At 49.6% G+C, this 21,574-nt stretch overlaps 1 protein-coding gene across 2 annotated transcripts; it reads right to left on the bottom strand.

Annotated features, from left to right (window-relative positions):
* Positions 1-1,273: 1,273 nt before the first annotated feature.
* PRKACA (protein kinase cAMP-activated catalytic subunit alpha) lies at positions 1,274-21,161 on the bottom strand. 2 transcript variants are annotated; one of them, XM_020994937.2, is made up of 10 exons: positions 20,843-21,161; positions 8,266-8,327; positions 7,643-7,774; positions 7,021-7,119; positions 6,555-6,637; positions 6,165-6,291; positions 5,888-5,983; positions 5,589-5,711; positions 3,699-3,863; positions 1,274-3,085 (listed from the first exon to the last, which is right to left on the bottom strand). In XM_020994937.2, exons 1-10 carry the CDS (start codon positions 20,886-20,888, stop codon positions 2,960-2,962), a joined length of 1,059 nt encoding a protein of 352 aa, XP_020850596.1. In that variant the 5' UTR covers positions 20,889-21,161; the 3' UTR covers positions 1,274-2,959. The 2 variants fall into 2 exon arrangements, with proteins under 2 accessions (XP_020850596.1, XP_020850597.1); XM_020994938.2 differs by having other exon boundaries at positions 7,643-7,771; positions 20,843-20,951.
* Positions 21,162-21,574: the final 413 nt, after the last annotated feature.

Raw genomic sequence — 21,574 nt, forward strand, 5'->3', positions numbered from 1 at the left:
CCCCCATCCCCCCCAGCCCTTTACAACTCCCGCGCGCTTTTTAAGGAGGCGCCGCGGAGTTGGCGCCGGGGCGGAGGCGGGGATGGGGGGGGAGAGATAGAGAGGGGGAAAAAAGAGAGAGAAGGAGAAAGAGAGAGAGAGAGGGAGAGAAGGAGAGGGAGCGCGCAGGGGGAGGGGGAGGGGAGTGGGCGGGCTGGGCGGTGGCGCTCTCCCTCCAGCCATTGGGCGCGGAACCCAGACGTCCCCGTCGCCCAGCCCCCTCCCCCTTTCTGTCCCCCCATTTCCCCTCCCTCCCCTTCCCCCCCCCGCCATTGCCGCCCAGCGCTCCAGGCTCAGGACCGCACTTACCACCAACTCGGGGACTGGCGGAGCCAGACGTCCCGCTTTCTCCGCCGCACTGCTTGGGCTGCGCTGAGAAATCGGGGGCCGCGACGCCCGAACCTCTCCTCTGCCCGCTCGACCCTGTCCCCCGCGCCCGCCGGTGCCACCAACTCTGGACACCGAGGGAGGGAGGATTCGGCCCCCTTCCCCCGCCCAGTCTGCCTTGGCCTCGCTCCCCCGGCGGCGCTGGAGCCGCCTCTCCAACAGCCGCACCGTGGATCGCGGAGCGAGGGAGGCGGCGGCGTGGCGTAGCGCTTAGAGCTCAGGACGTGCACTCGGAGGGACCCCCAGGGTTCGCGTCCCCGCTCTGCCACGTACGTGCTGGGTGTGTGCCCTTTGGCATGTCACCTTTGGGGGCTGTTTTCCTCCCCCACTCCCCAGTAAAGGGAGGTTGAAGAGGTCTTATGGAAAAAATGCCGAATCAAGACTTGAACCTGAGTGCGATTTCCAGCTCTGCCCCTCTCACTCAGAGACCTAGGATAAGTCATTTCTGCCCTAGAGACCTTGTTTGCTGGCTGGTCTACCTGAGGGGGTTGGATTACAGAAGCTCTTTAAGTCCCTTCCATCTCCAGAGCCTATGATCTAGTTCTAGCCCTAACGCTATTAGGTGAGGCTTAAGCTTGCTTCCTCCACTGGGGGGAGAAACCACACCGGGAGCAGGTTTTAAAGGTCATTCTTCTACCCCCCCCCCCTTCAGTTCTCTGCTCAGAGGATATTGAAGGCAAAACCACCTTGCAGCACAGAAAAGGCCTATCCTGAGGAAAGGACTATAGAGCCAGGCAGGGCCATTCCACCATCCCCACCTTGACTTGTAATTCCAAGGCAGTTTTTCCTTCACTGTTTCTGGGGTGCCAGAGAGTATGCAAGTGGGTAGGGGGTCAGGAATGAGAGGTTTTTTTTTTAAACAAAACTTTATTGGTAATAGTTTTCAAATATGTTTACAACAAAGCACACTGTTAAAGAGGAAGTCATTTCCGTGAAACAAATTTCTTCGAATCACACAGGCTGACACTCCCAGGTACCCCCCCACACCCACCCCTACCCCAGGCCTATGAACTCCTTCAGGGATGGGGGGAAAATGACAGAGGGACAAAAAAAGAGAAAAGGGGTGGAGAGAAGTGGGCTGCTCTACCCCCAGCTACTTCCTGGGGGGGGGATTATAATTCAGATGCCTCACAAGGGGTCACTGGGTAGCTGTCAGACAAGCCAGATGGAGGGTGCTTCTAGGGACAGATGGTGGTGAGGCTATCAGGTGAATAAAAATTGGCATTCCCATGGCAAAAGGAAGCTCTCTACCTTGCAGCTGTGGCACTTCCTGTTTCCTTTCTCCCAGTCCTCCTCCTTTTCCCCTCCTAGGGTGGGCTATATCCTTCAACTTGCTTTTAGGGAGTGATACTCCCAGATAGAATGGGAAGTTAGTGACTGTGCATTAAAAATCTATAGATAAGAATGGCTAAAATGAAGGAGGTGTGCCCCAGGGATATCTGGGAGGCCTCTTTGGCAGGATCACAAGCCAGGCTGCCTGGGTGGGTTGGGAAATTTTTTTTTCTGGTGCCCTAATACCCCAAGTGAGCAAAAACTGGGGAGCAGGGAAGATTGGGGGTAAATACAGCTGATCATGAGGCAGGGAGACCACTGGGAGTGGGGGGCAGGCTGAAAGAGGCCAGGGCTCTTTCAAATTTGGCAGGATACCCCTCAAGGGGATCTCACAATTGTTCCCACAACTCCCTGGTTGAGATCAGCAGCAAAAAATCCCCATCCCCAAGTCACAGACCCAACTCAAAACCATCAGCTAAGATCCCAGAGGTTAAAAGCTCCATAGCTTTTGACCTAGGCAGGTCCAGACACATTAAAATGTATTTGGGACAGCTAGGGAAGGTGGGAGGGAGTTAGGACAGAAGGCAAATATAACTTAAATAATATTTTTTAAAAAAATTTAAATGTAAAGGAGCCATGAAAATTTTACTAAAACATCTTCCCAGGCAGGGTCTCTTCTTGTGGGGAACTAGTTTGTCTGTCCTTTTACCCCTAGATAAGGTTCTGAAGTTCCAGGGAGAGGCCAGGAAAAGGACAAATAATGGGAAACTGTACCAGTTTTGGAATTGGAGGTTTTCCAACTTGGGATCCCTGACTCCCCTGCCCCAACTTCCCAGCACCAGGGGGTCCATAAGGAGCTACAAAAACAAAGGCCTGGCTCTAGGTACTACTATCCCACTCTGAGTGGGGGGCTGGGGTGGAAAGAAACTGGATCTCTGGTGGTGTTAGGGGGCAAGGTTCAGGTCTGTTTGGGCTGGAAAACTGATATAAAACTTGTAAGGAGTTAGGCAAAGAGCAGAGGGAACCCAGCCATGGGGTCTACCAGCTGGAGTGAGACAGTGAGGAAAAAGCCAGTGGGGGTTAGGGATGGGAGGGAAAGGGGGGGGACCATCTGATATCTGAATCTCCCTTTTCCCATCCTGCAAACATCTCTGCTTTCAGATCTCCCTAGGGAAAAATTAATATGCAAGGAACTCTGGGGCCCTCAGGCTGTTCAATCCACCCTTCCCACCCCCACCCTCCCCGGGACCCAGGGACACCATTAGAACTCAGCAAACTCCTTGGCGCACTTCTCATTGATGGAGATCCGGAGCTCCTCCTCCTCGTAATCATCGAAATTACTTGTGTCACCGGGGCCTTTGCACTTTGGTATAAAGGGAGCTTCCACCTGGCAAGGAGTGAGAGAATCTTAGAGGTGAAGGGCCCCCAGCACACCCTATACTCCCATGTCATACATGAACAAACTAAAGCCCTAAGAAGGAAGTGACCTGGTTGATGACCTAGACCTAGATGTTTCAGTAAATTGGGATTTGTTCTGTGAAGTTTGGATTTGGTCAAAGGGCTGCACTTGAGGACCTAAAGGGCTCTCTAGGGGGCCCTGGAAGCCCTGAATAGAGCATCAGTGGCAGAGCCTGCTGTAGAAGTAGATCTCTAGGCTAGTGGCTTAATTCTCTTTCCAATACCACACCATACCTCTAGGACACGGGAAAGAACATGACCTGCGAAGGAACAGGGGTGGTACCTGCTCCACCCCCCCCCAGCCTAAAGAGAACCTGAGGGGCATCTCCCCAGGCTTCCCTAGGCAGAGCATGAAGGGTCAGGGACAGCAGGAAATGAAGGCATCATGTAGCCCAAACTCATTTTACAGAGAGGGAAACAGGTGCAGGGAAGTGGCTCCAGAGGTGAGTGACAGAGCCAGGGCTGAAGTCATATTCTCTGATACTAGCCCCCTCCTCATCCTTCCCCCACCCCCGCCCCCCAGGCCCAGCGAGGGACCCCACCTTCCTCTGGTAGATGGCGATCCAGTCGGTGGTGGAGAACCATTTGTGGTTCTTGATGTCGTTGACACCATTCTTGAGGTTCCCGTAGCGCTTGGTGAGGTCCACTTGGAGCAGGTTCCGAAGCAGGTCCTTTAGGTCGGAGCTGAAGTGAGAAGGGAATCGAACCTGGAAGGACGAGAAAGGCATGCCAACAACACACAGACAGTGGCCTCAGATCATTCCCAGTGTTTCTAGTCTGTGTGATCACGTGCTTCTGTGTGCACATCCCCATCCTACCATCCGTCACGTCCTGACATTATTTCAGCCTTCCCTGCCCTTCATTTATTAAATAAAACAACTCGATTAAAGTTCCTTACACGTGCAAGGCATTATGCTAGGCCCTGGGGAATCTAAAGACAAAAATGGCTTGGTTTCTGCCCTTAAAGAATTTGTATCCATTGGAACATGAGTTTGTGGAAGTTGGGGCCCTGTCTCTGCCTCAGGGCTCCGCACAGAGCATGGTACATAGAAAAGTACCAATAAATACTTGTTGGATGATGAGGATACTACCTAGGGGATACAATGTTTAAACAATGACTACAAAGTTTATACATAATAATAAAAACAATTTCAAAAAGGAAAGAGTGTTACTAGCTGGGAAGGAATCAGAAAAGGTCTCCTGTAGCAATGGTTCAGTAAAGGTTTTTTGGAGATGGAGGTAAGACGGCGGCTCATGCTAGATGTGGGGTACAGGCTATGCAAAGGCAGAGTCAGAAAAGGCACAGGAGGGGTGGAGAATGGTGAATGGGTCAGTTTCGGTGGAGAGTGTGTCCGGAGGAGTAAAAGGAAATAAGAATGGAAAGGTAAACGGGGTACAAATTCTGAATGGTTTTAAATGCTAGACTGTGGGAGCTGGTCTCTGAACCAAGAGGCAAATAGGTAGCCATTCAAAGTGGGGGGAGGGTGTGGATGGATGGGATCAGATCTGTGTTTTAGGAAAATCAATTTGGTGCGTGGGGAAAGGCAAGGCTGGAGGCAGGAGATCAATTAGGAAGCAAGAGCCTGAACTAGTGCAGAGGCTATCAGAATACGTAAAACAGGGACTGATGTGAGTGACAGAGAGGACCAAGGGAAGACTGAAGAGGGCTGGGGCTCTGGGGGAAACATAAGTCAATAATGACTCCAAGATGTCGAACCAGAGTGATTGCAAGAATGGTGCTGCCATCAATAGAAATGGGGAAATCGGTTTTGCTTTTTAATGTTTATTTTCAGCTCCAAATGCTCTTTCTCCACCCCTACCCCGCACTGAGAAGCCACTATGAAGGAGGGAGGGATGTTTTTTGTTTTGCTTTGTTTTGTTTTTTGGTGGAGGGAGTGGAAAACAAAGAATCCGGTTTTTCCCACGTTAAGCTTGAGATACAATCAGTAAATGGTAGAAAAAGGATTCAAACCTGAGTCTTCTAGTTCTGGTACCATGCTCTAGTCTTCCTCTTCCACACAGTCATTTGGTGCATGTTATCTAATGACATCTCTCATACTGTTGTACTGAACTATGATCACTTGGAAAGAGCTGGACTGACAGGGCACTGACAGGTTGACTCCCCAACTACGTAGATGCAGGGAGCCTTATTCATCCTCGTTCCTTCACAGTGCTTAGCGCAGAGCCTTAGACATCACAGAAATCAGTAAGTGCCTGTTGGGCACCTTTCTGATTAATAAGAATTCTCTACCTGGCAGTCAAGTGATTACCCTTTGATGACTCTCACAATATATAATCCAGGACAAAGCATCACTTTACTGAGTTATTCTGTGGGATAGGAAGGCTAGGTAGTCCACAGAAATATCTTTCCTGAGATCCCCAAAATGCCTAAAAAAAGTAATAAGCTGTCAGCCTAGACCCCGAGGTCTCACCTTCCCAGAGACAATCTTTTCATAAATCTGGATGGGCTGGTCAGCAAAGAAGGGGGGGTAGCCTGCTGCCATCTCATAGATCAGGACGCCTAGGGCCCACCAGTCCACAGCCTTATTATAGCCCTGGAGAAAGAAAGTAAAGGTCAGGATGGAGGAGAGAAAGGCCAGGGAATTAGAGGAAGAAGGGGCCACGAGAAAAGAGCTCTGTCTAGGTTAGGGTGAGGACTGAAAGAGTAAAAGACAAGCCTCATATTGGTCTTATGAAAGAAGGGAGAGTCAACTGTGTCAGAGGAGCTCACCTTGCTAAGGATGATCTCAGGAGCCAGGTACTCAGGAGTCCCACATAAGGTCCAGGTTCGGCCTTTCACACGCTTGGCAAAACCAAAATCTGTCACCTATGGCCATAAGAAGTGTATGCTGTCACACCCTGGCTAAGAAAGCACAGGAAAGGCCAAGCAGAAGTGAGTGTGTGTGTGTGTGTGTGTGTGTGTGTGTATACACTCTCCAGAGTGCTCAGGCAGGAAACTGCTGGAATTCTACTCTGCAGTGATTTGCCATCTCTGTCCTGGGAAGTACCTGGATATAGCCCTGCTGGTCAATGAGAAGATTCTCGGGCTTCAGGTCTCGGTAGATCAGGTCCAGTGAGTGAAGGTATTCAAAGGTCAGGACAATCTGAGCTGCGTAAAAGCGAGCATGGGGCTCACTGGTGGAAGGAAAGGAAAAGAAAGGAAGGATGAGGTACCAAAGGCTAATGGGGAGAGGAAAGCTTACCAAGAATCAGCCCATCTCCCCAAACTCTGGGCATCCTCTGACCAATACGTCTTTAGCAACCTTCCCCTACTTCCTATTAGACATCAGGCTCCATGCTACTTATTCACCATTTGTAACACCATAGATCAGGAAGTCCATTCCCTGATTCCAGGAGGCTGTGAGCTGGCCTGGAAAACACCTTTGCAAGCTGCTCACCTGAACCTTCCGATCCGCCGGAGGTGGGAGAACATTTCCCCACCTGGGACATACTCCATCACCATGTACAGGTTTGTGTTGTCCTATGAAGAAAAGACATCCTTTTCCACCCTCATCCATAGCACTACCTCTACCCTTACCAGAAGCCTGGCCCTCTCCTTCCTCTTGAAAGTCTGGGAGGCCAAGCTCACCCCCAGCTTCTCCTGCCTCTTCTTCAACATGCTATTTCCTCTGCCCCACCTCTCCCGCAGTGGCATGAATCATGTTCAATGTTCACGTGTGGCCCCACAGCAAAGGCTTCAGAGAAAACTTTTGGTGAATGTAGCTGGATACTAATTGGCCCAATTCATACTCACTGCAAAAGTATGAAATGGAGCAGTATGCTACCACCTGGGGCAGGGGCTGGCCTCCCCACTGCTGCCACCCCTGCCCTCTGGCTGGCCAAGGCCAGGGCTGTCTGGGATACCTTGAAGGAATATTCTAGTAGGACGAGGAATGGGAAGTTGATGGCCTGCAGGATGCGCTTCTCATTCATGGTGTGCTCGATTTGTTTCAGCTTCACCACCTGTGAAGGGGGATGGGGAAATGAGATGAAGGAAGTTAAAGGGAGAGAAGACGGATCAGCTTTCAGCCAGGATCGATCCCTAGGTTTAGAGGGGAAAAGGACTGGGGGGGGATCAAGTCCAATGTCTTCATTTTTAGACATGAGGAAATGGTGGCTCAGAGATGATACGTGATTTGCCCAATGTAACCCAGGGAAGCTCGGGGGCCAGGCCCCACCGACTCCAAAAAGTTTTCCATTACACTAAGTTGCCCTTTCACATCTCTGTTTTCCTGGTCCATTTAGGCACATCCTCTACTCCCCTCTCCCCCACTCTCCCTCCTCCCCTCCAAATCCAGGGCCTGTCTCCCAGCTTTCTTCGTCACTTGGGAATCTGGGCCAGGAGCAGCTCTTTCCCCATATCCCCAGGATAAGGAGGAGACAGAGAGGCAGAGAGAGTGTATGTGTGTGTTTAAGTGTAGAAGGAGGAAAGGGTCCATGAAGTACATGGCACTAGAGTGCTGGGGATTTGGAGGGCAATGCTCACCTTCTGTTTATCAAGGACTTTCATGGCAAAGTACTTCCCAGATTCCTTGTGCTTCACAAGTATCACTCGACCAAAGGAACCAGTGCCTAGAGTCTTGATTCTTTCAAAATGATCCAGCTGGACTGTACTCTGCTGAATAAAGCGATGAAGAAGTCTGTCTCTCCTTTAGCCTGCAGAGGCACCACCCACCACTGCCCCGTTTCCTCCTCCCTTATCCAGTTTGGGGCAGCCAAGTGTCAGGACTGAAGGTGCTAGGATCTCTTTTTGTACCACAAGAGAGGAGCCTTACCAGGACAGAAGGAAAGGGGGCAGGGAAGATGGCAGGTGAAGACATGTTCCTGAGGTTTATGGTAGGGGGTGGGTAGAGCCCTGGCAGCTGCTGAGGGAGCAGCTGGGGCTGGGATGAACCCTGTGGCTCAGAAATGGTGGGGGAGAGGAAGAGGATGGTGGGGAAGACAGAGACAGATATCTCCTCAGGGTGATAGGATGGTGGCCAATGAAAGAACCTGTATGGAGGCTTTGGGGTTAGATGGATATAGGACTTCCTGGAACACTTTGGGAGGGGGGACCCCAGTGCTCCCAGCACCTGCCTCCCTCCTAGCCCAGGTACAGAACTTGAGTACCTGAGGTGGACTTTCCCATTTCTTGAGGAATTCTTCTTTGGCTTTAGCTAGAAACTCTTTCACTGAAAGGTAGGGAGAGCACAAGTTAGAGGCTTCAAGAAACAGGGAAAGGAGCAGAGGGGCTCAGAGAGACTCTGGGAAGAGCCCTTAAGACGCTGCCAAGGGAACACCACAACTGCAGATGTTACAGCTTTGAAGGGATACTGAGCCTGCGGGAGGGTGTGGAAAAGGGAACACTAGGCTCTGACTCCCTGACATCTGGAGGGAAGGGGAAGACAGAGAGAGAGAGAGATTGTGTGTGTGTGTGTGTGTTGGTTAGGAAGAGTTAAGAATAAACCAAAGGTTTCGAACACAAGACTGGATGAGGGTGGTGCCATATTGACAATATACAGTTGTTCAAAATCCTGAGGTCATCCTTAACTCTTCTTCCTCCTTCACTTCTCATGTGTGGTCAGTTAATGGACCCTATGATTCTGCTTCCCCATCTGCTCTCATCCTTCGTTACTTCCTCTTTCCTCACACTGTCACAACCCTCACCCAGGCCCTCGTTGCCGCCTACCTGGGCTACTGTAAGAGCTTCTTACCAGGCCTTGCTGCCTCTATCCCATCCTTTGTACATCTGCCAAAGTCATTTCGGTTATGTACAGAGCTGGTCACATCAGTCCTCTGCTCAGAACCCCTTAGCGGTCGGTTCCTGCTTGTCAACTATGTTCAAGGCCTATTTGCAGGTCCTCTATACTCCAGGCAGGGGAGAGAGTTTCTGTACCGTTGTCTATTCCCATCAGACAGAATCTTTGCTCAGGCACATCCTCCTTCCACACATCTGGTGAATTCCAACCCATCCTTTAAAGACCAACTCAAAAGTCCCATCCTCCAGGGACAGTTCCAGTTCCTGCCAGGTAAGGAAGACCTCCCTCACCCTTGGGCCTCGTGGAGAACTTTGTTTTGGACTGCTCTAATGCATTCCTCATGTATGATTATGTAGTAGAGTTATCTGTGTTGGTGTTAGTTCCCATTTTACTGTAAGGTTCCTATGGGCAGAGTCTGTCTCACCCAAACTTTTTTTTTTTTTATATATCATTCCCAGCACTTAGAATAAGGCTTTGCATACAGTAGGCACTTAACATTTTGTTGTTACTGCAGAGCTGAGCCTGATCCACTTGAGGTGGGCCCTGGGTAGCTCCAACCCAACTGAACCCGTCTAAGCTACATGCTAACTCTTTCCTCAGGGTTCCATTCTTCTAACACCGTTCCTCCCCACCCCTAACTCCTCAATAGGGGGCCTATTGCCTTCCAGGATGGGGCCAAGTGAAGAAAGCCTAATTTCTGGTCTGTGCCTTCTCACTTTCACAACTAAAGAGTATACTCTAGCAACGTCACCAAATGTCCCAAGATGGGGGGCTTTCTCCAGGGAGAGGGGATAAGGATCTGAGCTACAGGCCAGGGTTCTGAACACCCCACCCCCCTCCCCCCAAGCTCTGACCTACATTCCATGGACTCCAATGTGGGCTGAGGTATTTATAGCCCTGGGATTTGGCTGCCTGCTCCGGTCCCTTCTCTTAAGAGCATTGGGCCTTAGGGTGGAGAAAGTGTCCCCCACGGAAGGGCCTCAAACCTGCTTAGTGGCCTTGGCCCCCCAGCCTGCCTCTGCATGAACCTTCTAATATACTTGCAGATCTTCCCCTTGACCTCTCCCAGGGACCTCATGCCTGCCTCCTCTACAACTATCTCAATGCCATCATCATCATCACCTCTTTCTAATAATAGCAGCAGATGTTGCTGGAGCGCTCCAAAGCTATTTGGCAACATCCCTATGGGGTGGCAGTACCAGTACTATCACCTCCTCTTTATATATGGAGAACTGAGGCTCAGAGACCTTCAGTCCCCTCCAGAGCCTCTTGATACTACATCCCCCGCCCCTCCCTCCTTTCCACCTCTCTGAGTCCTTGTCTTCCTTCTAGGCTCCTTCCTCCCTGAAGCTTTTCCTGATCCCACACCCCCACTCCAGTGCTCTGTCTTCCCTCACTTACGTACATACTACACCCCCCCCATAGACAGTACACCCCTAGAGGGTAGGGCCTGCTTTCTTTTTATCTTTGTAACCTGACAGTGCCTAGCAGGTTTTTTTTAAATCTAGATCTGTGATTTCATCCACATAGGGAAAGTTGTGCAGATCCACAACTTATCTGTACCTTTACAGTGTCAGAGAACTGTCTGGGGCCCTAAGGTACTTGCCCACTGTCACAGTTATGAGTCAGAGGCCTTCTATCTGCTGTGCATTGTCTCAGGCCAAGGGTCTTGCTTGGACTCTTGAAATATAGTGAGGGCTTAGTACCTGCTTTGTGAATTAAATTAAGTGATTATTCCAGGGTCACTGGGCTAGGACTTTAAATGAGGCCTTCTGCTCTTCCCATTGAATCATCCTGCCTCTTACAACAGCTTACGTTTCTCTGACGCTCTAAGGTTTACAAAGTGCTTGCTTCACAACAGATCTGTGAGGTAGGTACTGTAAGAACCTGTTCAGTCTGATGAAGAACCAAGGCTTGGCGGAATTAAGTAATTTTTCCAGGGACACTTAAACCCTGTCATGAGACCTTTCCATCTACTGTCCAAACCTGGTTCCATAGGCCCAGGAATCTCTTATTCATACAGCATGGGAGACCTAGCACTTTATCTTTATCCAAATAGGGAGGGCCCACTTTGGGGTGAGTCTGAAGGTAGCAAGAAATAGGTGCTAGATAAGGGTAGAAGATGACTGCAATTGGTATGGAGGTAGGGGACAGTTTGAAAAATGTCAGGAGCTCAGGGTTCTCTTGCGGGCTTGGCATTTTCTTGCTTCGGTGATTCTGGGCTCAGTGCTGTCACACTCTGGGTCTTAGATTCCCTGTCTATAAAATGAGCAGGTTGAGCTTCTAAGACCCCTTCTGCATCAGAAAGACTTGGGAAGTAACTGAGGAGCTGAGGAGACACAGCTAAAGGGACTATCCTACCCACCTCCCCCAATTAGAAGGGAGACAAGAACTGTTCCCAGGAAGGTAGGTGAGCCCTAGGCCCAGCCGCCCATGCTCCCTGCCAGGTCCTAGGCCCACTCCACCAAGGCACAAAGGCAAAGCCTCATAGGTGTGATGTCAGCAGTAAGCAGCCAGTCAGCCCCTGCTAACTTTGTGGAGAAACAAGGCAGTACGTACAGCTGAGCATTTCTACTAATCTTCCTAAACCAGCTGCTGACTCCTCCAGAAGAGATTCTTTTGCCATAAGGGCTTTCAGCTTCAGGATGGAACATAGCCTGCTGAAACCAACATTCCAGAAGATTCAGTCCCTTCCAGCTGCTTCTCACCCTCTTCCTCCTTGTTTAACCATTCCACCCCCCAATCTGAGGAAGCCAGGTCACCTGGGAAAGTCCTGAAGTCCTTCCTCCTCATACTAGCTCACTCTGCAAGGAACAGCGGGAGCCCCAATCCCCATCCCTCCTTCCAGCTCCCCCGAGGAGAATCAGTGGGAGAACAACATCTGCAAGCTGGGCTGGCCATCGTTTCTGCTGCCCCTTTTCTAGTGTCCCAGTGAGGGAAGTTCCAGCCTGTAGTACTAGCTCTTGGAGAAACAGGGCCTCCTTCGGGGGAGAATGTGAAGCAGAGCTCCTCCTCACTGGGGAAAATATGAATTCTCAATTGCTCCAAGGAGGCGCCAGGGAGCTGAGGCCAGGCAGGCCAAAGTGATGCCACAGCTTAGGGCTTTAAATAGATCACTGAGGCGGCACTGGGTCTCTCCAGATCCCACCCATTGTCCCAGAATTAGGCAAGGGGCGGGGCAAATGAAGTGAGACATGGGGGTAGGGGAAAGGGACCCAGCCAGGTGGTCCTACACCAACCTCTACTTCCTGACTCTTTGAAGGCTGATTCCCCAGTGCACATGGGGGTGGGGTGAGGATCCAGGATGGATGTCAAGCAGCAGTGAGGATTATGAGCCAGTGCAGGTTAGGAGCTGGGGTGGCTGGCTACAGCTTGGGCGCCCAGAGAGCGTGTCGAAGGTAGCTGACAAAGCGCACAGCCAGGTAGGCCCAGAGAAACAGCTGTAGCCACAGCTGGAAGGTCAGCTCTGAGGTGCTCTCAGGCTCCATGCCCTCTGCCCTCATCCCTAGAGATTCCTCTGGAAGCCCTTCCTGGGAAGGCCTGGGAACAGGAGGATGATGAAGAAGCAACAGAGCAACAATGTCAGCCTGAGCCTTCTGCAAAGAGACAGCCAGGATGGGAGGGGAGGAGGAGGAGCTGGTTGCCAGGGAAGCACTTAAAGGTACCTGCTTTCAGAGTCTCTCAAATGTTCTTGGGAGTCACAGGAGCATGAGCTCTACAGCTGAAAGAGACTGTAGAAATCTAGTCCAACTCCCTCGTTTTACAAGAAGCTGAGGTCCAGAGTGAGGAAATGACTTGCCTAAAGTCACAAAGGCGCTTCACAGGACTCCATAAGGGGGCAGGATAGCCCTCTCTGATTGTTTTTTTTTCTTCCTCAGGCCACTCAACCAAGCTGTACTGTTTCTGCTCCAAGGAAGTCAGAGCTTGCTCTGTCTTGTTCTTCTTAATGGGTAGCACTGGGATCAGGACATGCTCCTGGGAACCTGCCCAGTGGGTAGGCTTCCCTTGCCTGTCCTTACTATAGGGTCAGGACCTGAAGGGGTTAATATCAAGGAAGGAGCTACTGGGATTCCCAACAAGGCAGAATCACTCCTAGGTCTTCCTTACCTGATATAAGAAGATTGAGGGGAAAAGGAAAGATGGAACCAGGTACCCACACATGGTATTTCCTTAACAGAATTTGCTCCCCTCCCCAGATCACACCAAGCTTAGTGCCCCCCTCACTCAAGTCTCCTGTAGATTGGAGTAGAAGAGAGGGAAGGGATAGAATTCATCTTCACCTTGTGGCATGGCCTAAAACAGAAGGCTTCAAAGCTGACTAACTGCTCATTTCACTCTGAGCTTCAATTGGAAAAGGAACCATAACCCCAGAGATGGAAGTTACTCTAATTAACATCAAGTATAGACTTCATTTGAAGACCTGAAGTGATGAAGAACTCACTACTTCTTCAAGACAGCTCACTTCTGAACAGCTTTTAAGTGTTAGGAAATTTTTTCTTTTATAGAGCTGAAATCTGCCTCTATGTACCTCGTACCCACAGTTCCAAGTTCTATTCTCTGGAGCCCAATAGGGCACCTTTTGCCAACTGCCTTCCTATCAGGGAATGAAGAGTATAACACACACACACACACACACACACACACACACACACACACACACACACACGCAGCTAGTATTTCTTGGGATTTGCAAGTACTTACTCGGGCAGCCTCTGGAAAGAGACATAACTGAGAAACCACTGGCATCAAGTTTCTCTACCTCCAGATGAGAATTTTTCCATATTCAAGCAACCCCCTCATTCCAAGCATTTTTGATCACTGATAACTACTCTACAGATTTTCAATCTGATTTTAAACCTGAGGAAAACGCATAAAAAAACAAAACAAACCCTCAATACTGCTCCTCACACATAAGAGAGGTCAAAACAGCAAAGCCAAAACAGGAGGTGGTACAATCTGATCTCAGAGACTTTTCTGACAAGAGGAAGTTCTAGTCACAAAATTCTAAAGCATCAATTTACTCAAGGGATTGGGAGCTCCCTCCCAGGCCCATGATGCTAGAGTATTAAAAACCCATCCCAGAAGCAGAGCAGCAAACATCACTCTAGTAATGCCAGGGGTACCTACCTTTGTATTTCAATTTTCAAAACCCAGGAGCCAACCATACCAGTCATGAGTTAACCATAAGTCATGAGTTAAAACAGTCCTACCACCTCCCAAATAAAAACTAGGATCATAGTTCTAGAATCAGAAGGAACCAAGGCACATTTTGAGGTAAACAAAATCCTCTCCTCCCAACCACTCTATGGTGTGGGAAGTACAAACATTACTAGGTCACTTTACAGATAAGGAAACAGTCAAAGGTGATGTGACTTGCCCCAGGTCTGATGGTCTTTAAATGGCAGAATCGAACTCCAGGATTCAAACCCCAGGGGTCTTCACCTCTAGCCCAGAGCTTCTTCTTTTATAACACATTGCCTCCCCATACAAGGCCCATGGGCAGTTCATCCCACCCTTACTCCTCTCCTGTGGGGAATATATGTATGTGTGTGTGAAGGGGGTATGTTGGGGAATGGAGGGGTTAACTACAACTCCTCAAGGGAAAGGCTGACAAAGTCATAAGACTTTAGAGCTGCAGAGACTTTAGAGTTCATCTGATCCAATTCACTAGTGTTATAGACAGGATAACTGAGGCCCAGAGAGATGCCAAACCAGAGGTCTCACAGGTTCTAAGTGGCAGGTATGATTCAAACCCAGGTCCAGGCTCTTTGCAGAGCACATACACTGTTGGTGGATGGGGGGAGAAGACAGAAATGTGGGAGGTGGTGGGTGCCCCCTCCTTCTGGAGGATTCCTTTAGAAGGCCATGGCACCCCAAGCTCTGCTCTTTGCCACAACTGTCTCTTGCCCATCTACTCACTCCTCTCCCAAACTCTGCTAGGCAGGGAGCATGGCATAGCTTGCCTACAGGTTACTATGGCCAACAGGGGTCTCAGGGGGCTCACCTAAAACATTCACCATGCCGTCTCTCTCTCACAGGACAGCTCCGACTATGGTGGCTGCAAAGGGCCCAAGCTGGTCTGGGGGCTCCAAAGGGGGCTTTTCCCCACCCTGGCCCAACAAAGGGTGAGAGGTAAAGGAAGAGCAGCTCAAGCCAGGAGCCTGATGAAGGGGTGGATTAACCCCTCTGTAGGAAGTGGACTGGGCTCAGCAGGTGGAAAATCCCTTGGACCTGCCTTGGGACCCACACAACCACCAAAGCCAAGGGCAGACTGACCCTCTAGGGCTTTTGTAGGGCAGCACCCTCTCCTCGACTAGAGAAGGGGGCTGGAATGCATGCCCTCGGGGATTCCCAGCTCAACTGTGGGGACTTAGGAGCTCTAAGACTCCTCTGAAGCCTTCAAGTCCACTCAGCCCTCATGCTACAGTTTGCAGATGGGGAGCTAGGCTAAGGGACTGCTTATGGGTTCCGAGTCAAAGTAGTGGACAAGCCTGATCTAGAAGCCAGCACTGCTGCCTCAAGCCCCATGCTCTCCACCATAGTCGATCCCCTGGGGGTCCCTCCCACGTCCTTCTGCTCTGTCCCCCTTCCCACACTAAGGGCAAATGCCCAAAGGATTGTTCCTTTGGGCATTCGGCCCTCCTCTGCTTCATGCCTTTTCCAGGGAAAGTGGAACATCTGTTAACAGGTCTCCTCGCAGGTAGTTGTTGGGGTCCAAAACGCCTTTAAGCCCCTCCAGCCCCAAGCTCAAAGACGTTCAGCACTCAATTTTCTTTCTCCGAATCTTCCCTCGGTACTTTGCCCTTCTCTTCCCCAGGACATCCCCACTCTTGTCTTAATTCATAATCACCAACAAATTCTTTCTAGTCCCATCCCAAAGAGAAACAACCCCCCACCACCTGAAAACATTGGCTGCTTCCCACCTTCTGGTTCTCAATGACTCTGTCTCTCTAAACTGGGAGCTTACCTACTCTCCTGAGTTTTATCGGAGGCCCTGCCAAATGACAACACCTTCCTCTGCTTCTCCCTACCCCCCCCCAACAACTTCTGACCTGTAGAATATTTTTGAATCTGGCTCTTCTGAAGCATCAATACCTCCTCTCTGCCCAGGGCCTATTCCCTTGCCGGTAGAGAGAAGAATAGCTGTGTGGGGCCAAACTTGGAGAATCAGAAAGCATTGCAATGTTTTTATCAAATGAGTTTCAAAAATGATTTGCAACAAATCATCAGATGATAGGATTTGGAGTTGAAAGGGTCCCTTGAGATCATCTAGTCCACTGGTGTCAAATTCAAATAGAAAACGAGGCCACTGAACTGCATAAGAATCCCTGCAGGCCAAATATTAACTTAGAAAACCACACAGTAACATTATCTACGGTCTACTATATTTTTGATTCTGTTAAATATTTCCCAATTACTTTTTAGTTTGGTTCAGTCAGTGCTCATTTTTGACACCTCCAAAGTCCAATTCCTTTATCTAGGCAACAAGCATTTATTAAGCATTTACAATATGCCAGGCACTGTGCTAAACACTAGTGATAGAAATAAAGGCCATCTAGGTAGAGCAGTAGATAGTGTTGGAGTCAGGAAGACAGGAGTTCAAATCTTCAGACTCTTACTAGATGTGTGACCTTAGGTAGGTCTTAACTTTTTTCAGCCTGTTTCTTCAACTGCAAAATGGAGATATCAATAGCACCTACCTCCCAAGGCTACTGTGAGGATCAAATGAGATAATATTTGTTAAATGATTGTGTGCTGTATAAATATAAGCTATTGCTATTTTAGAATAGAATATATGTTCCATGAGGACAGGGACTTTCATTTTTAATTTGCATTTTCAAATGTGCCTGGGACATTGAAAAAAAATTGTGGTTTCACAAAATGGAACTTCTGACTGAGGGTATTCTTTCTGTTAATGCAAATCAGCACTGATTGTTTCCTGGGACACTGAGAAGTTTAGTGATTTATTCAAGGTCACACCACCAACATGTGTCAGAGGTCAGGATCTTCAAAGTATGCGTTCTCTTTCTATGGGGTGTCAGCTTTCAGGGGGCTTGTCCTACTTGGGAAGACTGTCATAAGGTCATAGGACTCAGAGGTCATCTGGTCCAATCTATCCATTTCACAGATGGGGAAACTGAAGCTCTGCTTGAACCCAAGCTATCCTGATTCAGAGGCCAGCTATACCATACTCCTCTTGCCTAACACACAGTGGGTGCTTAATAAATGCTTGTTTAATTGGATTATAAAAACTGAGCTCCAGGGAAGGGAAGTGATTGAGGATCAAAGGATTTAGATCTGGCAGGAAACTTAGTGCTCACCTAGTCCAAGCCCCCCATTTTACTGAGAAGGATACTGAGACCTAGAGAAGGGATTGGACTTGCCCAAGGTCACAGAGCTGAGAAGTAGCAGAGTCAGGATTCAAAACAAGGTCCTCTAAGTCTAAATTCACTGCTCTTTCTACCACATCACCCTACCACCAGGATGGCCTTGCTCCTTTTACAAGGATCCTTGGGTATGTCTCCTGAAAGAAGTACAATGGATGTCAATGTTCATCTAGTTGAATTTATAGGTCTGTCACAAAGTGAGTGGTTTTACCCCATGGCCAAACAACTTAGCTGAACTCTAAGTGCCCCCTTTAGAACTGTCTAACTACAGCCCCAGGCACAGTTTGGACCAGAAGGTGCAATAGGATTCTACCTAGTCAGATAAGAGAGGGGAGATCAAGGAAAGAACTTTCCCAGGGCCACTGGAAGGGCTCCCTCTAGCTCTTCAAGACCACCAACAATCTTGTATCTACCTCCATCCCTCTCCCAAAGTGTCTCTCATAATCTTCTGTTCCAGGGGAGCTCTATTTAAAGGTAATTTCTTCCAACTAGGCAAGCAATACAAGCTTCTGGTCCATCCTCAGCCTTTCACACTTTCAGAAGTGACCAAGCCCTCACAGGGCTCTCACTCCTGCTGTTCTTCCATTCTAGGACTGGCTCTACCTGCTCCATTCCTAGCAAACCCTTGGCTCTAGTCACACTTTGACATCCTCTGCCCAGTACATGGTAGGTAGGGCTGTCTTTGGCCAAGCTGCTGCCACTTCTTTCTTCCCCAAGTTTTGTGTCATGGGACATCCCAAGGAGTGACAGAGAACAAGGTTCCCTGGTTTTCATGCCTGGGCCCAGCAGGGAAGGGGTGGGGTGTGAAAAATATCCAACATAGTTCAGACTACTGAGTTGGACACTTACAACCACCCCCTGCTCTGAGGGCCCAAGTGCGTGGGACTGGGATGTAAAGGATTAGGGTTGGAGGAGTTTCTATCCAGTTTTAGTAGAATAGATGATTCCAGTTCTTTGCCCTGTCATCCTGAGTTAGTGGGGGCAGAGGTAAAGTACTGTACCCTGACAGCTGAGTCTGCTCATAACCAGAAAATCATAAAGTCACTCATAAAATCATAAAGTCACCTTTTCTCCTCACCATTTATTTTCCAGTGAAGAACCCCAGGCCATGCTATCCTATTTCAATCTGAGCTAGAGTAGCCCTTGCTTGGTAAAATTGGAAGATCACCAATTCTCCCACCTTTCCAGAGCTATAGACCAGACACCTATCATAAGAAACCGTCTCTAACAGGAAACTGCCCAAAGTGGGAACAGGCAGAGAATCCAGGGGCATCTGGCAGACTGAGGGAGCCAATTACTGGCCACTGCAAGACAGAGCTTCAGTTGTGAAATATCTGTTTATTGAGGGATCTGGAGGTGGGATAGAGAGGGAACATCCAAGAGATGGATCGTGGTGGAGAAGACCTTAACTTCCCTCTTCCTAATCTTCAGCCACCTGGGGTGGGGGGGAACAATGGTTAATCCCTGAAAGGAAAAAGTCTGGCCTTGGAGGAGATGGGAAAGACCCAGGGCCCACAAGCAAGGTCTGTTCATCTTGGGTGTACACAGGGTAATAAGAAAGAGACAGAAAAGATGTGAAATGTCAGAAACACGGATAAGGAGTCAAAGAGAAGATCTGATTAACTTGGAGACAGGGAACTCCAACTCTTACTCTGACCAAATGCTCTAATAACTAGAGAAAAAAAGAGAGACAGACAGAGAGTGAGTGAGTGAGAGAGCAAGTGAGTGTGTGAGTGTAGGAGTGTGTGTGTGTGATTACAGCTATGAGTATTCTGGGGAAATACAGACCTGGATATAGATATTTAGAAAGAGGGGGAGGAAGGAAAGGGTGAGACAAAGATAGGGGGGTACCATATGAAAATATAAGGGTGATATGGAGGGCAATTATATTGAAAACTTCAAAACTACTTGGAGTTCCATAACAGATAAATGGTCAAAGGATATAGACATTCTCAAAAGAATTGCAAACTATAAGTGACCAAATAAAAACATACCCCAAATCACTAATAAAAGAAATGAAATTAAAACACTTAGGTTTTATCTCACATTCCGCAAGTTGGCAAAGATGACAAAAAATGGAAAGTCATTGCTGGAAGGTCTGTGGAATGTCGGACACACTAATACAGTGTGGGTAGAGCTATCATTTGGACCAATTGGTCTAACCATTCCAGAAAAAAATTTGGAACGATTTAAGAAAAGTGACTAAAATGTACAAAATCTTCAAACAATCCATCCTACTCTAAGGAACCCAAAGAGGTCAAGGACAGAAAGAAAGGTCCAATATATATCAAACTCTTCATAGAGGCATTGTTTGCGTTTGCAAAGATCAGGAATCAAAGTCAGTTACCACTGATTGGGGAAAGGCTCAACCAACTGTGAAATATGAATGTAATGGAATATTATGTAGTTATGATATATATGTACACATACATACCCATGCATAATCTAAATGAAGAATTACGAGAAATATAGTAGGATACATATTAATTGATGCATAATAAAATAAAGTTAACCAGAGGAACAACATACACAATTACAAGAATGTAAATCAAAAGAACACTCTAGAGGAAGCTAACTCTTTTTTAAGTGTAATAACCAATCTGTTCTGTAGAAAAGATAATCAAATACACTTCCCTCCTCTTGCCAGAGAGACAGGGAACTAAAGGGTCAGAATGTTGCATGCGTAGCCAAAGAAATCACTGTTATCTGTTGTTTTTGCCCAACTGTTTTTCTTTGTTACAAAAAAGGATTCAATGAGGACCTAAGTGCAAAAATGACTGTGATGAAAAATCAAAAGGTATCAATAAAACATTTAAAACAAAACAACCCTTCGAAGGAGGGTTAACAGACGGGAACCTTCGAAGATGCTTTTTAAAAAAAAGGGTGTGGTGGGGCTCCAGAGGAACTCCTGGTCATTGGGTGACTGGGCCATAAACTATGAGAAGGGGCAGGGTGGAGATCAGGCCAAACTTCTGGGGGGCCTTGCAAGAGGAAGGGTGGGCCAGGAGGCAAGGCCCCAGCTCTGTGGTTGACAGCTGGCCGTGCCTTTGGCAGCGGTGGGAGGAGGGGGGAGGTGACGCCAGAAGGAGGGGGGAATAGGCAGGGACCACACTTGGTATTTTCGGTAGCGACGGGGAATGAAAACAACAACAATAACAACAAAAGGGGTCGTAATTTACAAAGCAGAGGGAGGGGGGAGGGAGGGAGGCGGGCAGGGACCGCGGAGGATGACCGGAAGGGGGGGGAGCGGTGGAGGTCATACGTTTCAGAGCTGCTGGAAGGAACCTGATAAAAGTAGTCCGTCCCCATCTTTTTACAGATGAGAAAACAGACCCAGAAAAGTTCAGAGTCGGACGGGGAGCGCAGGAGCTCATTCGGGGCCAGGGTGGGAGTGCGAAGAGTCGCGCCGAGAGGCTCAGCGGCCTCGGAGTGGGGGGTGGGGGTAGAACGGACGCTGCCAGAGGGCAGGGGCCGTTTCGTTTCGTCTTTGTGCCCGCGGATGAGCGGGCGCTGGGGGGCTGCTGGGGTGGGATCGGATTGGGTCGGGGCCTGACCACTTACCGCTCTCCAGCTCGTTGCCCTTCTTGGCGGTGGCCGCGTTCCCCATCTCCGCGGCGCTGGCTCCGGCTCCGGCCGGGTCCCCCCCCCCCCGCCCCGGACTGCGGCGCTGACACGGGCGCTGGCGACCGGGTCCCCCCCCCCCACCCCCCGCCCCGGGCGGCGGCGGCGGCAGCGGTCGCGGTCGCGGGCTCAGTTGGCTCCCGTGGTCCCGCTCCCCCCCACCCCCCAGCCGGCTCCCAGTTCCCGGCTCCCGCGTCTCCCTCGAGCTCGGCAGGGGAACCAGAACCCTAGTCCGTGGCTGCCCGTGACGCCCCACGGCCCCCGCACCCCACTACCCATTGGCCCTCGACACCTTGACTGACGGCCCCGCGCCCGCCATTCATTGGTCGAAGAAAATCCTCCCGCCTTCTCATTTGCCCCCGACACAATGACGCCAGACACGGCCCGCCAGCTGCCTACTGGCTCAGAAACCATCAGCTGGGCGGGCCGTATCCCATCATTGGAGACAACCTTGATCGCATCACAGGCTCCACCCTTCGAACCTTTGCATTGGTGGTGGCGGGGTGGCTGGCGTTTTATTTATAGAAGGTTGGGACTGGCTCTCCCGGGAATGTTCGGTGTCAATCCCAGGAGAAGGGGGTGGGGCAAAGCGAAATCTTGCAGGCCGCAAAGAATGGATAGAGGCCTGGCCTGGGCAGAGAAACTGAGGATCCCGAAAACCAACCGGCTGAA

Source organism: Phascolarctos cinereus, unplaced genomic scaffold (assembly GCF_003287225.1).
Source record: "Phascolarctos cinereus isolate Bilbo 61053 unplaced genomic scaffold, phaCin_HiC Scaffold_4;HRSCAF=312, whole genome shotgun sequence".
Taxonomy (NCBI): Eukaryota; Metazoa; Chordata; class Mammalia; order Diprotodontia; family Phascolarctidae; genus Phascolarctos; species Phascolarctos cinereus.

Coding starts and splice junctions, on each gene's coding strand:
- PRKACA (XM_020994937.2), bottom strand. CDS start 20,888: ATGGGGAACGCGGCCACCGCCAAGAAGGGCAACGAGCTGGAGAGCG. Junction 6,638..7,020: donor TACTAGAATATTCCTTCAAG/GTATCCCAGACA, acceptor TTTTCTTCATAG/GACAACACAAACCTGTACAT. Junction 3,086..3,698: donor TCGCCATCTACCAGAGGAAG/GTGGGGTCCCTC, acceptor ACTCCTTGCCAG/GTGGAAGCTCCCTTTATACC.